Raw genomic sequence first — 21005 nt, 5'->3', positions numbered from 1 at the left:
GGGGGTTAGGGGTTGACAATGCTGCTGGGCTGTGTAGCATACAGGACACTCTGCACCAGAGCTGTAACTAGACATTGCGGTGCCCTTTGGCAGGCTCACCCTCCCACATTTAAAATCTGGGCCACATAATAGTACCAATTCACATTACACCACATAGTATTGCCACTTATACACATTGTGCCATGTAGTGCTCCTTATACATATTGCGCCAGATAGTGCTCCTTATACATATGCGCCTGGTAGTGCCCTTTATATACATTGCACCAGGTAGAACCCCCTATACACATTGCTCCAGGTAGAGCACGTTATAAACATTGCGCCAGGTAGAGCACGTTATAAACATTGCGCTAGGTAGAGCACGTTATACACACTGCGCCAGGTAGAGCACGTTCTACACATTGCACCTCCACCCCACCAGATGCGGGGGGGTAACCCCCCTTCCCCCCCCCCCCGCAGCAAGCACAGCCATCAACTCAGACCCCCAGTCCCCCTCTCCTAAGATGGCATTGCGGGAACCCATCACAGCAAGCCCATCCACCACCGCTTGTTACACTTTGACTCACACGCAGCTGCTACCTGATGTCAACCCCACAGCACGCGACCCGATTACTGTCACACAGCCACTCCCCGGCAGTTCCGTACACTTAGCCAGGGAGCTGCGCCATGCCCGGACCCCATGGGGAACCGCCAGTGGAATTCACAGAGGCAGCCGGTCCAGCCACCATCGCCAGCACCCCCCGAAGGAACCCCCAGCAGCGGTCACAACACCTCCAGCCAGCCCCCACCACAGGAACCACCCAGCTGCCGCAGCACGTCCAGCCACCACCCCAGACGCTGTGGGAACCTCCCCTGACAGCAAGCCCAGCCACCACCCGCTTGTTACTTACACTCACCCGTGACGAAGTGCACCATGGCTGGACCCCAAGTTGGAAAGGCTCTACCTCCTCTTTTTATACCTTGCAGCCGGGTCAGCATAAATCATTCAAATGGCCGCTAGGGATTGGCTGCTGTGGAGTGCATCCCTGGGGACCCATCCACTTTAGAAAATTGAGTTTCAGGTCCTCATATGGGGTATATTCAATTAAAACCGGATCCATTCCGACAGAACCTATTCAATGCTGAGGGAGAGCAGCGGGGAGACGGCGGTGAGCAGCGGCTTCAGCAGCATAGCCGGAGGATAGGTCACCGCCGCCAGACCTCACTGCAACATCCACCCGGCTCCAGCAAGCGGGACCTCGCTTGCTTGGGCCGGGTATGACGCTGCCGTGAGGGCTGGTTCGCGCTGCTCTCCGCCGTCTCCCCGCTGCTTACCCCCGGCTTGCCGCTGCTCTCACTCAGCACCCTCCTCTCAATCCGATTGAGATGGTCAGAAACGGGGCCAAAACCTGTCGGATTTGGCCCGGTTTCCGATAGAAGCACGCGGATCGGTAGCGATTCAGTCTCCGGCTTTTTTATCCGACAAGTCGGGGAATGCGACTTGTCGGATAAAAAAGCCGGAGACTGAATAGGTCAGAACCCCCTTTGGCCTGAAAAAGTCGAAAACTGACGTCTTTTCGACAAGACTGCAATTTCAACACCAATTGAATATACCCCATATTCGGGTAAAATACGCATCATGGTGCATTTTTGTGATTGCGGAGTCTGCATCACTGATGGCATGTTGACTGTGATGCATCCCTCCATTTATTGCACGCATGTACAATTTCTGTTAAAACCACAAAGGTCAGCTCTTACGATAAGCTGTGCTGTGATGACTACGTTCCAGGTTTGTGACCCAGGAGTCCTTTGTGCATGTACAAGCCACGGGGACACTGGTGGGGATCCTATTGGATCCCTCTCGGGAAAGTGTGCTGTAAGAAGCCCATAGACTTTTATTAGGCCAGGCATGTCCAAACTGCGGCCCTCCAGCTGTTGTGAAACTACATATCCCAGCATGCCCTGACACAGTTTTGCTGTCAAAGAATGCTAAAGCTGTGTCAGGGCATGCTGGGATGTGTAGTTTCCCAACAGCTGGAGGGCCGCAGTTTGGACATGCCTGTATTAGGCGATGGTGTCGCATATTGGGAACAAGCTTTGGAAAGTTTTGCATTTGGAGAATGTGGTCAAACGTCCGAAAATGTCATTTTCTGAGGTTTGACCGCATTTTTGAGGATAGTGCATCCTGGCCTGGGTTTAAAAAAAGTATTCAGATTTATTGTATTACATGAGGATTCTACTTGGGTTACATAATTAAAAACATTTAATGTGAATTACAAGGATAATTCCTTTTGATTACAGTATTTGTTCCCCTTGGATTACCAGAAGAAAATCCCCTTGGAATACAAGAATATGATTTGTTAATTGGGGAACAAGGTTTTGAGGAATTCTTATCTACTTTAATGCTTTATTTTATAATTGTGGTCCGTGTGCAAACACGTGCGTGTATTCACCGCAAGCATTGCTCACGTAAACGACATAATATGGATAGCATTTATTTGCCTTTTTACAGGCATATGTGTACTTGTGGGGCTGTTGTTGTTTTGTTTTGTTTTTTTCCAGCAAACACTAAGCCACAGGGTAATTAGCCTGACAGTGCGACAGCTTCCTACCACTAGGCAAGTACTGTGCGCAGTAAGCCCGTAACTAGCACAGAGGGTGCACAAAACACGGATTTCCGTTTGCACCCTTCTGAAGTGTGAACAGAATTTGCGTTAAGTGCACCCTTGATGCTTTCCGTGGTCAGTAATGAAATAGTTCTGGGCTTTTATCCTGGGAGTTAAAAGCCACGCTAAGCCCCTTGTATTCCCTCTTTAGAATTTGTCTAAGTAGGAAAATTGCATCATGTATACTGTTTTACTGCTTTAAAGTTATTTACTGAACTTGATCTAAAGTGTAGTTGTGTACTAAAGCTGCAATTTCAATATTGAGTAATGTGACCCTTTAGAAATCAAATGTTCTGGTGCAAAGTTCTTTTACAGTTTGAGACAGTTTTGTTCTCCGTATCTTTCTGGTGCCTAAATGTTTTACAGTCGGCCATTGTACAAGTACTGCATGTGGTTAAGTATAGTGAACACTTTATAAGACTACTGTAAGCAGTATCTCAGTTCTTTGCTGAGGTCTGGAAGCCGTTTATGCTGCTGATGCAACCCACAGATGAGGATTTCATCATTTCAGAAGCTCCTTGGCTGTAGTTATTGCAGGACTAAACTTGCTGGCATTTGTATTCTCACATGGAGATGCTATTGCCATTTCTCTGCAGTTTCACTTGACCTGTATCACAATGTTCTCTTTAATAAATTAGCAAGCTGTTCCTGTCAAAAATATTTTAATGCTGTAATGGTGGTTTTTAAATATAAATTGGATATTTGTGGAATTAATAGAAAGCAGGGTTTTGTTATGTACATTGTAACTTTTCATCTGTGTACAAGTTGTTCAGATGCAGGATTAGTGGTCATTTACATATGAAGCCATTATCTGTGAGAACTACGGCTTTACATCCAGGGATTTCATTGATCAGAGACTCTAACATCACAGACTTATGTGGGTAATTGCAAAATGCTGCATGCAGTCCTGTAGCGTGACCATATCTGCTTAACAGAGTTGTACTACCTTACATTTTGCATGTCCGATATGAGTATTGTGGTGGCACAGTGGTAAGCATTACTACCTCACAGCACTGAGTCTATGAAATTAATTACTGGCCAAGTCTGTTTAGTTTGCATGTTCTCCCTGTATTTCTGCGATTTTGTCCCACATTCCATTAGCACACTGGTAGGTTCATTTGCATTAATTCTGATGAAATGTAACTTGCTGGGGCAGGGACTGATATGCATGAATAATTGTTCTCTGTAAAGCACAGCAAGTGTGCACTTTTAATAAATGGTAAATAAATTAATGAGTGGTTCCTGTTACACCTCCTTATTATGATTGCATATGCATAAATCATATACACATTGTCCCATGCAAGCTTATTCTTTTGCAGTTGCTGCCTTATCTTAAGGACATTAATTTACACTCCTTATTTACTATTGACGGGGAGTGAAGTCATGGGAGCATCTGCCTAAAGTGCCCTCATTAAAACATTGTCACATGTTGACAGTTTATGACTAGGTCTACTCGATATTAAGGGTGTGTACTGTCACACGGTGAGATATTTTCTTTCGATTTTGACTATATAGTCAAAATCGCAAGAAAAGTGAAAGTCACCTAGCGATCCCGATTCGATCCCGATGTGCGGTCCCGCCAGGTCGGCATCGTAAGAAAAGATAGACTGTGCAGGCAAGTCAATCTTTGCTAGATCGGTGTACTATCTAGTTCATCTCACATGTCAATGACATCTCACATAAGCTAAAATCATAAGCACACATAGCACAGATTTTGACTAACTTTTCTTGAGATATGGACTATCTGGGCTCCAGGGAGTTCAAGGGAAATCGCAAGTGAAAATCGGGCATAGCAAGGATCTCACCGTGTGTACACACCCTATGCAAGAGCAATCGCAGAACTATTGGCCAGAGCTATGATTTACAAATGACTGTAATTGTCTATCCTAGCCTCTACGGAGATGCTGCCATGTTCGGGCCCAGCACACACAGCCAGCATCCCAGGCTGGGAACCAGTGGAATGGACAAGAAAGTCTGTCAGAAAATGACCCTGAAATGTGGAATCTTGTGCAGCAGGAGAAGGACAGGCAGTGCCGTGGTCTGGAGATGATCGCCTCTGAGGTAGGTGTTTGGGATCCAATCATTTATTTCATTTACCTTAAACCTTGAAGATGGTTGTCGCCCTAAAATAATGTTTTTGTAAATTTTGCCCTATTCTCGGACTGCTTTTAAAATGACTGCCTTTTGGTGGTCATCTCCATGGTGCAGTTTTTAGATGCACTGTTTTCATTGAATATCACTTTAAAGATAGATTACAACCTTTTAAACCCTGTATTTTGTGCCTGCTCATGTACCAGTTTTCAATTTCGGCAAAAGGATAGCGACAGCGAGCAGTCAACTGGGGACAGCCAATACCGATCCAGTATGGAAGGTGGTGAACCAGTAAATGGACCATACTGATAGATGCTATGGAGTAGGAGTCTGCAGTGTATAGAAGGTGCACCAGATCAAGTAACCACAGATCTGTAGGCATTCTGTACTTAACCCTTTCCTCAGTGCACCATGTAACCGGTGCTTCAATATGCCACATGACAACAGAGCTGCACTGCGTCTTTTGATTTTTGTACAAAAGCTGCTTTTCGTTGGTATTGCTGCGTCATGCTTGCTGCAAAGTGATGGAAGTGTTTCTGTTTTGCTTTTCCCGTAGAATTTCTGCAGTCGAGCAGCTCTGGAAGCCCTTGGATCCTGTCTTAACAATAAATATTCTGAGGGTTACCCTGGGAAGAGGTGAGGTTCCCTGCTCCACAGTTACCATCATTTACTGTTTATCCATATGAAATATGAATCTCCTGACTTACTAATAGTAACAGAAGTAGCCCACCTCCCTTTGTTGTCTTTGGAGGGAACGTCTGCTGATCACTGCCTGTACGGTTTTGGATGTTTGTAGTAGGTGATATCCGACACATTATGGAAGGTAAAACTGAACTCTGCACTGTAGAATGCTGGGTAGCACTGAAATATCTCTCGCCTACAGTATATGTAGGTGGCAGGACCAAGCTTAGTAAGGCGCTCAGTCAGGTTATGAGGAAGAATCATCATTGGGGTCGATTCAATTTGGCAACAGATGAATAGCGGCGGGAATTAGCTCCCGATGCTATTCAATTCAGCTACTAGTTACCCGCAATTGTCTGTGATTCTTCTCTCACCCCCGGGGGGTGAGAGAAGAAAACCGACAAAAGTGCTGCCGCACGGCCGGCGCGAGGCTAATTCTGTCAGGAATCAGCATCGCCGCGGGTAGTTAAGTCGGAGAATGCCCGTTCTCCCGACAAAACTACCTGTTAAGTCAGCGAGAATGGGCATTCGCCGACTTAACTTTAGCTGAATTGAATAGCATCGGGAGCAAATTCCCGGCGCTATTCATCTGTTGCCGAATTGAGTCGACCCCACTGAGAACCTATTCTTGGGCATAGAGGGTATTTTGTGAAAGTCATAATTGATTAGTGTTAAACTTCTTTTTTAGAAAATACATTTGCAAAGTATCCCACAGATGGGATTTGGGGGGAGATGTACTAACCAGTGAAGAGTGGAGAAGTTGCCCATGGCAACCAATCAGCTGCTCTGTATAATTGTAAAGTATACAAATTAGAAATGTTACTTCAATGCTGATTGGTTACCATGGGCAACTTCTCCACTCTTCACTGCTAAGTACATTTCCTTCTTAGTCACTAATAAAGTAATTTTGGATGCAGCTCAGGTTTTTGGTCTTTACATCACGCAAGTAAGATATAAATATAATCATCATATACTGTAGCTTACACTTAGGGTGTGCAGTTCCTTGGTTTTCAAGCTTACTTGGCTGATCCTTTATGTTGTACTATAGCTATGGGATTATCCACTTTTTTATGGTGTCCCACGCTTTTTATGCTATTTCCTCAGTTCGTTATAGTTAATTTATATATTGCCACCATTTTAGGCAGTGTTCTGTTGTTGTCACTGCACCACTGGAGCTTACAGTCTACATTCCATAACACAGAGCTTCATACAAACTCCATACATAGAGGCCCCTTGTCAGGAATTGAACTTGTGATTGAAGTGCTTTGAGAGAGCAATTCTAACCACTGTGCCACTTTGCTGTCATTCTAATGTGCATCTCCTAAAAAAACATGAAGCACAGCCAGTAAACAACAAGATAGGATTTCTAATTCTGCTTCTTTCTGTGCCTCAGGTATTATGGGGGGGCTGAAGTGGTGGATAAAATTGAGTTGCTGTGCCAGCAGAGAGCTTTGGACGCATTCAGATTGGACCCGCAAAAATGGGGTGTAAATGTGCAGCCGTATTCTGGTTCTCCAGCCAACTTTGCAGCATACACAGCTCTGCTGCAACCGCATGACCGCCTCATGGGGCTTGATCTTCCAGATGGAGGACAGTAAGTATGCACCAGCTCACTAGTTTATCTGTACAGTGATTAGATAAAAATGACAAAACATGATTTCTGGTTGTGCTCTCATCCTCTGCATCCTCTGCTGTTTCCATACTGCTGCCTCTGAGAAATATTACTGCAGTGTTGAAAACTAACAATGTTCAGTAGATGTTACCACTGTGACATAGAACCAGACTGTGGTACCAGCTATTTCTTCAGATCACTTGTGGTTGAATCCTATCTGTACTGTTCCTTTCATTCGACATTCCTGGATGGAATCTGTTTTCCACCCAACTGTTTTTTCTCTTATGTTACTTTGAGGGAGATGTACTGTATCAGGCCTTTGAAAGAGATAAAGGAGCTTATTCAGGTTGGATCGCAACTTGTGATCCAAGTACAAAAAATACAGTGGCGATGCGGGCCCGTACTGCGCATGTACCTGCATTAACTGCTGGACTGCGGGCGCCCCACAGTAAATGCGAACGCCTCTGCCGGTCAATCAGGCAGAGGTGTTCGCGGAGTGGAAGGGGGGCGGCAATGCTCAGTTTCCTAGACGAAGCGTTGCAGGGGCGGCGGCATGGAAGCGGGGCGAACTGGGGGGCATGGTGTTGGTGGCTGCGTGACGTCACATGCAGCTGCTCCAGTTACAAAGATGGCGGCGGCCCTCCTGCTGGCGCAGCCACAATTTCTGCAATCATGCTGAAATTGTGGTATGACCACAAATTTCAGCGAAATTGCAGAGGGGGATCGGTGGTTAGCATGCTGGGTGGCCTTGCCCTGCGATGGGCGTCCCCCAGCACGTGAGCAAAAGGATTGCAAATTCTACTAAAAAGCAGATTTTGCGGTCCTTACTGAATAGGGTCCAAAGTAGCAACAAATAAGCTTCTGACCTCTTTTTTTTGAGTGTAGTAAAAGGAGAGTTAAGACTATTGGTACTTTTATTTCTCTCCACTTAATTTGTCTCCAAGGCTTGATACATCTCCGCCTATGTCATATCCTGGCAGGTGACTTTCAAATATGTGTTTTTATTTTTTTCCTTTATTGTATAATATGATTTCAGTAAATATTATTTGTATGTGGGCTTTTCAATTGAATCCTGTAATATCATATTCAATGAAATCATAGAACCTAGTAAAACATTTTGTTTAATCTCACAATGTCTTTTATCTTCAAAGCCTGACTCATGGGTACATGTCTGATGTGAAACGAATATCTGCTACCTCCATATACTTTGAGTCCATGCCTTACAAACTCAATGTAAGTACAAAGAGATGAAAAGTGAATGTTGAACTGTAAAATCTCCTGTTGGTTGTCTTATGTAGTAATTGACCTATCTGTGTCCTCTATTTGATAATGGTGTAGTCCATGGGTGTCCGAACTGCAGATGGCTATGATGGGTTGTGAGAAAATTAAGCATACTTTCTCTTACGTCTTAGAGGATACTGGGGTCCACATTAGTACCATGGGGTATAGACTGGTCCACTGGGAGCCATGGGCACTTTAAGAAATTGATAGTGTGGGCTGGCTCCTCCCTCTATGCCCCTCCTACCAGACTCCGTTTAGAAAATGTGCCCGGAGGAGCCGGTCACGCTTTGGAAGCTCCTGAAGAGTTTTCTGTATTTATTTTCTATTTGTTGTTTTCAGGCAGGGCAGGTTGGCACCAGAGTGCCTGCTTCTTGGGACTTAGGGGGGGAATATGTCCCAACCTCCCTAGGGTTAATGGTACCGTTCCCCGCTGACAGGACACTGAGCTCCTGAGGGTCCTATTCGCAAGCCTCACCACGGTGAGCGTACAGACCCGCAGCACGCCGCCACCCCTAACAGCCAGAAGACTGAAGAGTGGTGAGTAAGTAGCCGGCGTCACGGCTAGCGGGTCGCCGGCGGTAATGGCGGCACAAGGGTAGCAGCGCTGCATGCATGCTGCGCTCCAGGCACACTGTGAAACCGCTGTGAGGGGCGAGCTGAAGCCTCTTCTATTACCCACACTGGCACTACACTACAGGGGTTTTAACCCACTGTAGACTACATTATTCACCTCAGCTAGTATAAAAAAACGGGAAGACCGTGCGCCACTAAGGGGGCGGGGGCTTTACTATGAGCGGATCCAGCAGCTCACCAGCGCCATTTTCCCTATGCAGCTTGACTCGGCAGACTGGCAGGGAAGCGTAGCTCCTCCACAAGAACTCCAGAGCACCTACCGGTACCAGTGGGTCATAGCAAAGGGGGGGAGCAATTTATTGGTGTACTAAACACTACTAAGGGTACTTGAACTTACACTTTAGCTATTGGGGCGCTATGTGGCTGGCTCCATTTTACTCTGTCTCTCCCTAGAAGGGCTCTGTGTGGGTTAACTGTTTTAACCTATTCCTGTGTGTATGTGTGTGTTTTCTCACATTTAATATGTCAAAGGAGTGTGTATCATGCACAGCAGCGTGTTTTTCTCAATCTGGGGGCTCACTGCTGTGTACTCAGGATAGTACACATTCTCAGGCTAGCGGATCTGAACCAGTATGGTTAGATTCATTAAAAGGGATTATTTCAAATAAATTATCCCAAAATGAGGAGGAGACACAATACTTAAGGCAATCTGTTGATGACCTGATGCATAGAGATTCAATGGTTATTCCAGCGTCTCAGACCCCTGCCATTTGGACTCGGGAGGGAGGGATGCAGCTTTGTCACAGGGAATACAGGCCCTGATGGAAGCTACTAGAGACGTCCTGCACATTCCTGATAAGGTGTCAGAGGACGAGGAGGAATCTTATTTTAATGTGAAAAAGAAATCCTCAGCTACTTTCCCTGCATCTAAGGAATGAAATTCCCTATTTGAAGCAACTTGGGTAAATCTTGACAAGAAGTTTCAGGTCCCAAAAGAGTTACTCACATCCTTCCTGTTCCCTCAGGATGATAGGAAAAAATGGGAAAACCCACCGATAGTTGACGCATCTGTTTCTCGTAGGTTAGTTTTACCTGTTCCTGGAGCAGCTTCTTTGAAGGATGCTGCAGACCGCAAGATTGAGACCTCTCACAAATCTCTGTACACAGCTGCGGGGGTGGCCCAGAGACCCACTATAGCTTGGGCATGGATCTCTAGGGCCATTGCAAAATGGTCAGGTAATCTAATTGATGGGTTAGATTCCTTATCCAGGGGGGAGATAATTTTACTCCTACAGCATATACAGGATTCTGATAACTTTATGGTGGAGGCCATAAAGGAAATTGGTTTACTCAGTGCACGCACCATTGCCATGGCAGTGTCAGCACGCAGGGGCTTGTGGCTATGCCAGGGGACTGCGGACTTGGATTCCAGGAAAGGCGTGGAAAGTCTACCTTTCACAGGTGAAGCCCTTTTTGGAGATGAACTGGATACGTGGATATCCAAGGCTACGGCGGGTAAGTCTACATACCTTCCTTCCGCAGCTCCCCCGGCTAGAAAATCCTACACTGCTCCAACTCTGCAGTCCTTTCGGATAGCGAAGTGTAAAAACAAAACCAAAGGTTCTTCTACTGCCTTCAAAGGCAATAGAGGTAAACCCAGAAAACCAGCAACTGCAGGTTCACAGGAACAGAACCCTTCCTCTAAGCCTTCAGCATGACTGTGGACCGCACTTGCCTGTAAGACAGGCAGGTGGGAGCTCGTTTGCGATTCTTCAGTCACATATGGGCAATGTCATGCCAGGATCCCTGGGTAAAAGATCTTATAGTCCAGGGCTACAGACTGGAGTTTCAGGAACTCCCACCTCACAGATTCTTCAAATCAGGCTTACCAGCTTCTCAAGAAGCAAGTATGACTTTACAGGAAGCAATTAAAAAACTGGTACAAACTCATGTCATTGTTCCAGTTCCACTTCAGCTGCAAAACCAGGGTTATAATTCCAACCTGTTTGTAGTTCCGAAACTGGACGGTTCGGTAAGACCCATTTTAAATCTCAAGTCATAGAACCCATACTTACGGGTGTTCAAATTCAAGATGGAGTCTCTTGAGAGCGGTGATCTCAGGTTTGGAGGAGGGGGAATTCTTGGTGTCTCTGGATATCAAGGATACGTACCTTCATATTCCGATTTGGCCGCCTCATCAGGCTTATCTAAGGTTTGCCTTACAGGACGGTCACTACCAGTTCCAGGCCCTGCCATTTGGCCTCTCTACGGCACCGAGGGTGTTCAGCAAGCTAATGGCAGAAATTATGTTTCTCCTCTGCAAACAGGGAGTAAACACAATACCGTACCTGGACAATCTGCTGATAAAGGCACCATCCAGGGAGAGGTTGTTAGTCAACATTGCCATCTCAATCTGACTACTCCAGGATCATGGATGGATTCTGAACCTACCAAAATCTCATCTGGAGCCAACGCGGAGGCTTCCGTTCCTGGGGATGATACTGGATACGGAGGCACAGAAAGTGTTCCTTCCGTTGGAAAAGGCATTGATGATCCGGTCGATGGTGCGGGATGTTCTAGGGCAAACCCGGATATCTGTGCATCTGTTCATTCGCCTTCTGGGAAAGATGGTAGCCGTTTACGAGGCGCTGCAGTACGGAAGGTTTCACGCAAGGCCCTTCCAACTGGATCTGTTGGACAAATGGTCCAGATCGCATCTTCACATGCACCAGAGGATCAGTCTGTCACCAAAAGCCAGGATTTCTCTTCTGTGGTGGTTCCAGACTTCTCACCTGACCGAAGGATGGAGGTTCGGGATTCCAAATTGGATTCTGCTAACCACAGACGCAAGCCTCAGAGGTTGGGGAGCAGTCACCCAGGGGGAACAGTTCCAAGGAAAATGGTCAAGTCATGAAGCCATTCTTCCAATCAACATTCTGGGACTAAGGGCCATATACAACGCCCTTCTACATGCATCGCATCTTCTTCAAGATCGAGGCATCCAGGTTCAGTCGGACAATGTGACGGCGGTAACATACATAAACCGACAAGGCGGAACGAAGAGCAGAGCAGCAATGTCAGAGGTAATAAGGATTCTCGTCTGGGCAGAAAGACACATTGCAGCATTGTCCGCGATCTTCATTCTGGGAGTAGACAACTGGGCAGCAGACTTCCGCAGCAGACATGACCTACACCCAGGAGAGTGGGGCCTTTACCCGGAAGTGTTTGGCTGCTTGACACGTCGGTGGGGAATTCCACAAATCGACATGATGGCCTCTCGTCTCAACAAGAAACTCAAGCGGTATTGTTCCAGGTCGAGGGACCCACAAGCAGTGACGGACGCTCTGGTGACTCCATGGGTCTACCAGATGGTGTACGTGTTTCCACCACTCCCATTGATCCCAAAGATTCTCAAAAGAATAAAAAGGGAAAAGGTTCAAGCAATTCTCATTGCTCCGGACTGGCGAAGAAAGGCCTGGTAAGCTGATCTACTGGAGATGATCCTAGAAGATCCGAGGCCTCTACCGCTTCGCGAGGACCTTCTCCAACAGGGGCCGTTGGTCTATCAAGACTTACCACGGCGACGTTTGACGGCATGGAGGTTGAGCGTCAAATTCTAGCCCGGAAAGGGATCCTGGATAAGGTTATTCCAACCCTGATCCAAGCCAGAAAGAGGGTAACGTCTAAATATTACCACTGTATTTGGAAAAAATAGGTCTCTTGGTATGAGAACAGGAAATTTCCAGCTGTAGAATTTCAATTGGGAAGTTTTCTCCTTTTTCTGCAGTCGGGTGTGGATGTGGGCCTACATTTGGGCTCCTTGAAAGTCTAGATTTTGGCCTTTATCAATTTTCTTCCAGAAACAATTGGCTTCTTTCCCTGAGGTTCAGACATTTTTGAAGGGGTTCTGTACATCCAACCGCCCTTTGTGCCTCCTACGGCACTTTGGGATCTCAACGTGGTGTTGCAGTTCCTGGAAACGGATTGGTTTGAACCTTTACAGGACGTTGACGTCAAGTTTCTTACGTGCAAGGCCGTCATGCTGTTGGCCTTGGCTTCTGTGAGGCGTGTGTAGGAGCTGGGGATGTTGTCTTACAAAAGCCCCTATTTGATTTTTCATGAAGATAGGGCTGAACTCAGAACTTGTCAGCAATTTCTTCCTAAAGTGGTGTCTGCGTTTCATATCAATCAACCTATTGTGGTTCCGATGGTTACCGACACCTCTGCTACTTCAAAGTCCTTGGATGTTGTGAGGGCTTTAAAGATCTATGTAAAGCGGACAGCTCGCTACAGAAAATCTGACTCGCTGTTTGTTCTCTCTGAGCCCAATAAAATTGGGTGTCTTGCTTCAAAGCAGACAATTGCACGCTGGATCAGGCTTACTATCCAGCATGCTTATTCCACGGCAGGTTTGCCATGTCCAAAATCTGTTAAGGCCCACTCTACTAGGTCGGTGGGGTCTTCCTGGGCAGCTGCCCGAGGTGTCTCGGCTTTACAGCTCTGCCGAGCAGCTACTTGGTCAGGTTCGAACACGTTTGCTAAGTTCTGCAAGTTCGATACTTTGACCAACCTGAAGGTCCTCAGAGGCCAATCAGTTCTGCAGGAGCCTCGGCACTCTCCCACCCGGTTTGGGAGCTTTGGTACATCCCCATGGTACTAATGTGGACCCCAGTATCCTCTAGGACGTAAGAGAAATTAGGATTTTAATTACCTACTGGTAAATCCTTTTCTCGTAGTCCGTAGAGGATACTGGGTGCACGCCCAGTGCTTCGTTTCTTCCTGCACTGTTACTTGGTTAAGTATTGTTGGTTGCTGTTCCTGGTTTAAAGTTTGGTTAGCTTGGCTTTCCTCTAGTTTGTGTGTGCTGGTTCAGAATCTCGCCACTATCCTTTTATATCCTTCTCTCAAAGTATGTCCGTCTCCTCGGGCACAGTTTCCTAGACTGAGTCTGGTAGGAGGGGCATAGAGGGAGGAGTCAGCCCACACTATCAATTTCTTAAAATGCTCATGGTTCCTAGTGGACCAGTCTATACCCCATGGTACTAATTATTTTGTCATCACAGAAGGAATATAGGCCATGTTGAGCATAGACTGAGGGGGAAGAAGTAACTGGGCAGCTAAAACACAAGTACTATCTAGTATTCACGTTGTTTTTGCAGCCCTACTAGATTTTTAAACTGTAAAATGCGCCCTGCCCCTTTAACTGCACCCTGCTAAAGCAGCGTGCCATTGACGCTGCCAGTGCTGGGCACAACCCATTAGTGACATCGTCTACCGGGCACGCCCTTATCTGTGATGCAGACTGGGCCACACAGTGTGTATGTTGCCCATGTGCCCTGCCTGCGTCCACAGGATACCTGTATATGGTGTATATATGTTCTGTGTGACTAATGAATGTATTGGAAGATAATGGGAATTACAATGACAGAGGGGGTGATATGTTGGGAAGGGAGGTGTAAGAAAATGTTCTATATGGAAACAGTTACTGTAGAATACTTTTTTATATGATAGGTGCCAGTACTCACTCAAAGCTGATGCAAGATATAAAGTCTTCAGATGCTTGTTTTAATAATTTTTTTAATTATTTCATAATTTCTTTCCCGTTTCCAGGGCTAGTTTTACAAGAATCAAATAAAATTGTACCAAAAAAAGGTGGCTTTTACTGTGTACAATTGACTACCGTCAGTGCTTCTGTAGAACAGACTATACACTGGATTTCTACTAAATGAAAGTCAAATGCGCTCCAGGGACCAGGGTGAACTTAAAGCTGTTGATCTTTGCACCAGTTAAGATACTTTGCCGGTTTCTAGATCCTGTGGGAAATGCAGGTTATGGGGTAGGCCTGCATGGCACTAAAGAGGCTGTTGGGGGCCAGGAGGTGTTGGGGTGGCTCTGACTATATGGGGTGATGTGACTGGCATTTAAAGGGCATGTTGGATTGGTCTCATGTCATGGGGGAAAGGTGTGTTTGGCACTTAAGGAGCATGTGGGGAGGGAGGTCTGATGTGCATTTAAGTGTATGGTGGAAAAGGTTTGATGGGCACATAAGGGCATTTTGCACAAAATCGTGAATTATGATGGATCCAGAAACGGTGATCTAGGACCGCAAGTTTTTTTTAAAATCATGGGTCTCTGTGACAGGCACAATTTTGAACTCTGTGTGATCACTGGTATTGTTTCACTATCCACTGTAAGCCACACTGAGCCCAAAATAGAACATTTAGTATGTCTTCCAGTGGCTAGACTGTGCACTCTACTGTGTGAGATGTGATGAAGCTACTTTAAGTTGGTATTCAGTAATGGCTGTAATAGATTGGTTTAGAGTCAGTCAGGATGTGGGCTAATTAGTTTACATTACAGTTATCTTTGCACCATAGCAAGGGGTGAAACTTAGTATTTAAATTTGTTATAAAGTCAGATACATGTATAGAAAGAAGGGAAAAGCTGATCTGTGTAATATTTATTACAAACTAGCTGATGTTCCCAGTTTCAACCGAGCAAAGGTTTGCTGGCCACCCACACACTTAGGGGTCGAATTTTGAAAACCCCCTTCTTAGTGTGTGGCTGTTAAAGACTGTCACAGTTTCCAGACCAGCCAGCGAGTGCACAGGGAGGGTTCACCAACTGTCACATTTTCCAGAGTGGAAAAATGGCAGGTGGATGTTTTGCCATGTAACTCCGAAACGAAGCAGCCAATTACAACGCCAATATTTTTATGCAAATCTGTGTACCGAGACCTACATGATGTGTTCTGTTCAGACAACGGCATCATAGAAATATTTGACTCATAAGTTGTCTTTCTGCAATTAATTTATAGAGAACATGAGACTATTATATGCACACAAGATTTTATTACACCTAATCTGTGAATCTATAACGTGACTAATGATGACATAATTTTTCTGTATGTGGAACATACACACTATTTTTATTTTGGGTACGACTAACCGTACAAGTTGTCTAAGCTTCTTGCTGCATTTACAAAACTTGGTATGTTCTGACATAGTGTTCTATGTAAGATCCATTGTCGCTATTAAGTCTGTGGGGGAAACAGCTGAATGCCACCAGATACAGACACTTAAGAAACGGACCTCCCCTTTGAGCTTAATGCCATATCTCTTTTTAAATTTGCTAAAGCTGATTAGGAGTCATGATCCACACTAAACCAGATCTTCCAACACTACTCCTTACATGCTGACTAGAGGACTTCCACACAGGTTAATGGGTTAAAGGATGACTGACATCCTTGCTATTTAGTATCTTTGTCCTTGTGCCAACACAATTTTTAACATTTGTCTAAATGTTGGGGATGTATCTTTATTAAAGAGTCCAAGATAATCTAAAAATGTGCCATATAGTCTTTAAGTGGCCTGTATGAAAATCCACATTTGTGGGAAAATGTGATGTTTTGTGATTAGAAACCGTTTATATAAGAAGACATATGTCCCATAAAGCAGGATACTATACTGCATAGCAGAAGTGTGTGGAATTAAATAATTTGCAATACAATCAAGCAACTATACACTCCCAATTTAATAAGGTAAAAACGAAGTAAACACATTCACTAATCAAATAAAACACATGAAAGAAATGTACATATAATGGGCTATTGATAAATAAAAAAATAAAGTTTTTTGATGGGAAAAATCTCCCTTAATTCATCTTTGAGGTCTAGCTTTTAGCTTAGCGGCCCGACTCTGTGGAACTTGCTTCCTTGGACGTTACAAGAAGCATCTAGAAACTTTGTTAAACAGATTCAAGACCCGTCTCTTTAGTTTGTAAAAAAAAATATAGCCAAATGCTGTATTGTAAAAAATTTTGTTATGCAAAGGTAAAGCACTTTCAGTCCTACTGGGAGTAAATTAAATGCAAAGGTAAAGCAATATCAGTCCTATAGAAATAACTTTTTATTTTTATTTAGATCGTAGCGCATGGGGAAGAGTTCATTGCACAAAATTAATTTTGATACTGAGTTGTTGAGGACATTTGTACTGGATGCTTTATTACTTAGGGGGAGATGTACTAAGCAGCGAAAAGACTGGATAAGTGAGCCAGTTGATTGGTTGCCATGGGGAACTTCTCAGCTGCTTTGTATAATTTTATAATATCCAAATTATAAATATTACGTTAATGCTGATTGGTTGCCATGGGCAACTTTTCCACTCTTTTCACTGCTTAGTACATCTGCCCCTAAGGGGTCTTTTTACTAATCCTTGGATAAAGTGGACGAAGATTAAGTACCAGCCAGTCGGCTCCTAACTGTCTTGTTACAGGCTGTGTTTGAAAATGACAGGAGTGGGTTGATTGGTACTTTATCTTTTTCCACTATCTTTTTCCAAGGCTTAGTAAATAGACCCCTAACATGCTTGTTACCAGAGTTGTACGTAGGTAGATTTGCCCCTTTGGGAGAATGAAAAGTTTCCTTGTTCCCTCTCCCATATAAACGATGGTGCAAGGCATAATGGGTTAATGGAGAGTAATACCCCTTTTCCACCTATGAGCACGGGCCCGTGCTCAGCCCCCTTTCCCACTGCGCTCACCATTTCGGCATATTGCCGAGTTGGTGACGCTGCTAGTGACGCAGCAGGGCCGGCGCTGGGAGATCACATGATCTCCCAGCGCCGCCCTTCCATACAGTGTAAATGGGAGCCGCGTCGCATCGACATGGCTCCCGTTTACACTACCCGGATCATTCCCGTGTCCTATCCAGGTAGGATTCACGGGTCACTTGATCGGGGGTTTTTTTTTGGGGGGGGACCCTTTTCCACTTGCAAAAAAACATGGGTAAATGCGCGCCCCCGTGCATTTACCCGTCTTTTTTAAGCTAGTGGAAAAGGGGTATTAGAGAGGACTTGAGCAGATATTTCTAAAACACAGCATAGATGCAGGTTTAGTGTGTGGTTGCTATTTCCATCATGTTAAAATGCAGAATGTAATATTTCTTTTATGTTTCAAACACACAGGACCTTGTTTTGATGTGGGAGTACAACTAAAAAGAGCAATTAACTGTGCACCTTAGCAAACCATATTGCACTGCAGGTGGTACAGATTTTAAATGTGCAATAAGATTTAGATTTGGGTGGGGTGTGTTCGAAATCACATCTATGTTGCAATGTAAATATAAAGCTGTCCAGTATATGTGGTTTACATGCAAAAGTAGCCAGTATTTACCCTGCATAGAAAAAAAAATGCTCCCCTTGCATTGCATCATTGTTTTGTCCGGTATCTGGTCTCTAGGTCAACATGACAAATGATCGCCATGAGTTTTTCACAATTGTTTTAATTTTTTTTTTTTACTTTTTCATACTTTACGATCCACGTGGACTACAGTTGGAAACGGCAACCTGTGCCGAGCGCAGCTAGGCACCTTGCCCGAAGCTCACGAGCCATGTGAGGGACATGGTGCTCTAATTTGGGTTCCCAGTCACTCTACGATGAAAATGACACAAAACCCCCCCCAAACATCATGTCGAAATTGATCATGTCGACTTAATGTTTGTGTTTACCTGTTTTGGCTGTCGACTTAGTCACTGTCGACCGAAGTGTGGTCGACCCTATGAACCACACCCGTTTGTCCATGTGCACAGTTCCTTTTGCTCTTTCTTTCCTCCCACCTTAAAATCAGGCCAACAGTGCACTGTGCAAAATGGATTGACCCTTTGCCAAGTGGAAACAACCTAGTGGTTGTTTCCTGTGTATATGATTAAGGGGGGATTCAAGTAGGTGAGAAGAAACATCTGGAGTGAAAAACGCGATTTATCCCGATGTTTCTCCAATGTTTCTTTGGGGGTCACTCCAATTTGGTTGTCAAACACACAGATTCTCCTGAAAACACACAGATTCTCCTGAAAACACACAGATTCAGTGAAACGTGTGTTTTCGCTAGAAAGGGCCCCGTGTTCAGCCGAAAATGGGTGTGTGTTTTCAGGGATTTGGTGTTACCTGTCTGAGGCAAGAGAAACAAAATCCCAGATAAGCTAATTGGATTGCCCCCGGTGATACAATTACCAGAGATTAATTATTGCTGGTAATTGAATTCCCCCCTTTAATCTCTTATAGAAAATACAATATTGGAAGCAGTGGTATTTAGATCAAATTCATTAGAAAAGGCGGTTTGGTTTTCTTTTTAATCAATTGTCAGTGGTAAAAATTGATTTGTATAGTATGTAGATAAGTGATTGGACACACCTATTTTGGCATGGATCCACTAGTTGTAATGTATATGGTCACATTGACTCTGAAGTATAGAGATGTTCTTGATAACTCTGTGCTCCCTACACTGGCAGTTCTACGAAAACAGCAAATGTTGTTTTTATCATGACAACAATGTCACCTGTCATGTTTCCAGTGCAACGCTGGACTAGTATACAGATAATTCGGGAACCCGGATGGACTGGTCAGCTCAGAGTCCAGGGGGTAAATTTGCTAAGATGGGAGTTCTACTTAAGATGGGATGTTGCCCATAGCAACCAATCAGATTCCAGGTATTATCATCTAGATGGTGCTAGATAAATGAGAAGTAGAATGATTGGTTGCTATGGGCAACATCCCATCTTAAATAGAACTCACATCTTCGTAAATTTACTCCTTGATCTTAACCCCATTGAGAACCTCTTTTATGAATTGGAGTGACGGGTGTGTTCTAGGCCATCTCGACCTTCTTCAGTGTATTAGTTTGTTACTGTACTTAAGGCGAAATGGCAAAACATACCGATGGCTGTTGTCCAGGAACTTGTGGACAGTTTACCAAGAAGGGTGTCTGCAGTAATTACTTACAAGGTACCGACGCAATAACATTTCGTTGATCTATTTGCAGTCAGTGTCCAGTCGCTTTTGTCTACATAGTGTAGCTTTGTAAATTCGGATCTTCATTCTTTCAGTTTTAGTGCTAATCATGGTTTGGTCAGTGCAGGGAATATGCCAGTCCTTAGCAGGCCTGCGATCAGATAGTCGCCGCCTACTGGGGGAGGATTAAATCGCCGTGCAAGTGTGCGTTTGGATGTGTAGCAGAGCTGCACAAATGGATTTTGTGCAGTCTCTGCGCAGCCCAGGACTTAGCCGCTGCGATTGTTTCCTGCTGATCGAGGCCGTATTTGATGTCAGACACCCTCCCTTCAAACGCTTGGACACTCCTGCGTTTTTCCGGACACTCCCTGAAAACGGTCGGTTGACACCCACAAACTCCCTCTTCCTGTCAATCTCCTTGCGAACGCCCGTGCGAGTGGATCCTTAGCACAATCCCGTCGCTGACCAGCGATCCCATAGCTGCTTTCCGTCGCTCCTGCGTATTGCAGCTCAGACGCATGCGCAGTTCAGACCTGATTACATGCTGTGTGAAAACGCACAGCAGCGATCCGGTCTGAATTACCCCCTATATTATATCACTTCTTAATAAAGTGTGCAGTGAATCTATCACTTCAATAATGGTGTGAAAGCAATCAAGTCTCCATTATGACAGCCTTAAAGTAAATGAATCAGCATTAGTCCTGTAGCAATAGTTTTATTATCTAACACCATACTAGTGCATAAGCTACTATCACTGTCGTATGCCAGCAGTTTAGTGTGTTAGTTCACAAATGCACACTTTTACTCTGAGATGGCAGTGAGGGATTCATTTGTAAGAACGGAGTGGATCTTATGGGACATGCTTCAGCCATTAAGATGTGGCTCAGACTGATTCTCTTTTATCCAGTCCCTTTCAGCATAGCGCACTTTTCATTAAATCATTAAAAGAGATGACACTGGTTATGTGCTTCTGTTTCTGATCGCTAGGCTGTCCTCTTTATACACTTCTCAGTCTTTCAGGGCTGCGGTACTGTAAGCAGTGGTAGTGAGGGGGTAGAAATTGGCACCTTACTGGGTGGCTGAGAGCAGCTCACTTCCCTGCATGGGCTGTGGGGCATTATGGAGCCTGCCCCCGGGTCATGAGTGCCAGGGACCCTTCTATACATAAGCAATGTGCATGGAGAAATAACAGACGGGCAAGGACTTGGTCACCCAATTGTTCCCATATCCACTGGTGGACGTCCAAGGGGATTTTGCTAGTAGTGGTCCTCCTATTGTTTGTCCAGCCTGGTTGTGCTGTGGACACCATGTTGTTAAGGTTGTCCCTGGGGTCTCATTCA

At 45.0% G+C, this 21005-nt stretch overlaps 1 protein-coding gene across 1 annotated transcript in view; it reads left to right on the top strand.

Moving 5' to 3' along the window:
• SHMT2 (serine hydroxymethyltransferase 2) overlaps positions 1-21005 on the top strand; it is a 157039-nt gene that overhangs the window by 40344 nt on the left and 95690 nt on the right. The window contains exons 2-5 of the mRNA XM_063952424.1: positions 4533-4703; positions 5290-5369; positions 6808-7008; positions 8178-8259. Coding sequence (XP_063808494.1) covers positions 4533-4703; positions 5290-5369; positions 6808-7008; positions 8178-8259 — 534 coding nt within the window. The remainder of the gene's footprint in view (positions 1-4532; positions 4704-5289; positions 5370-6807; positions 7009-8177; positions 8260-21005) is intronic.

Source organism: Pseudophryne corroboree, chromosome 2, assembly GCF_028390025.1.
Source record: "Pseudophryne corroboree isolate aPseCor3 chromosome 2, aPseCor3.hap2, whole genome shotgun sequence".
Classification (NCBI taxonomy): domain Eukaryota; kingdom Metazoa; phylum Chordata; class Amphibia; order Anura; family Myobatrachidae; genus Pseudophryne; species Pseudophryne corroboree.
This window is presented reverse-complemented; position numbering and strand designations above follow the sequence as displayed.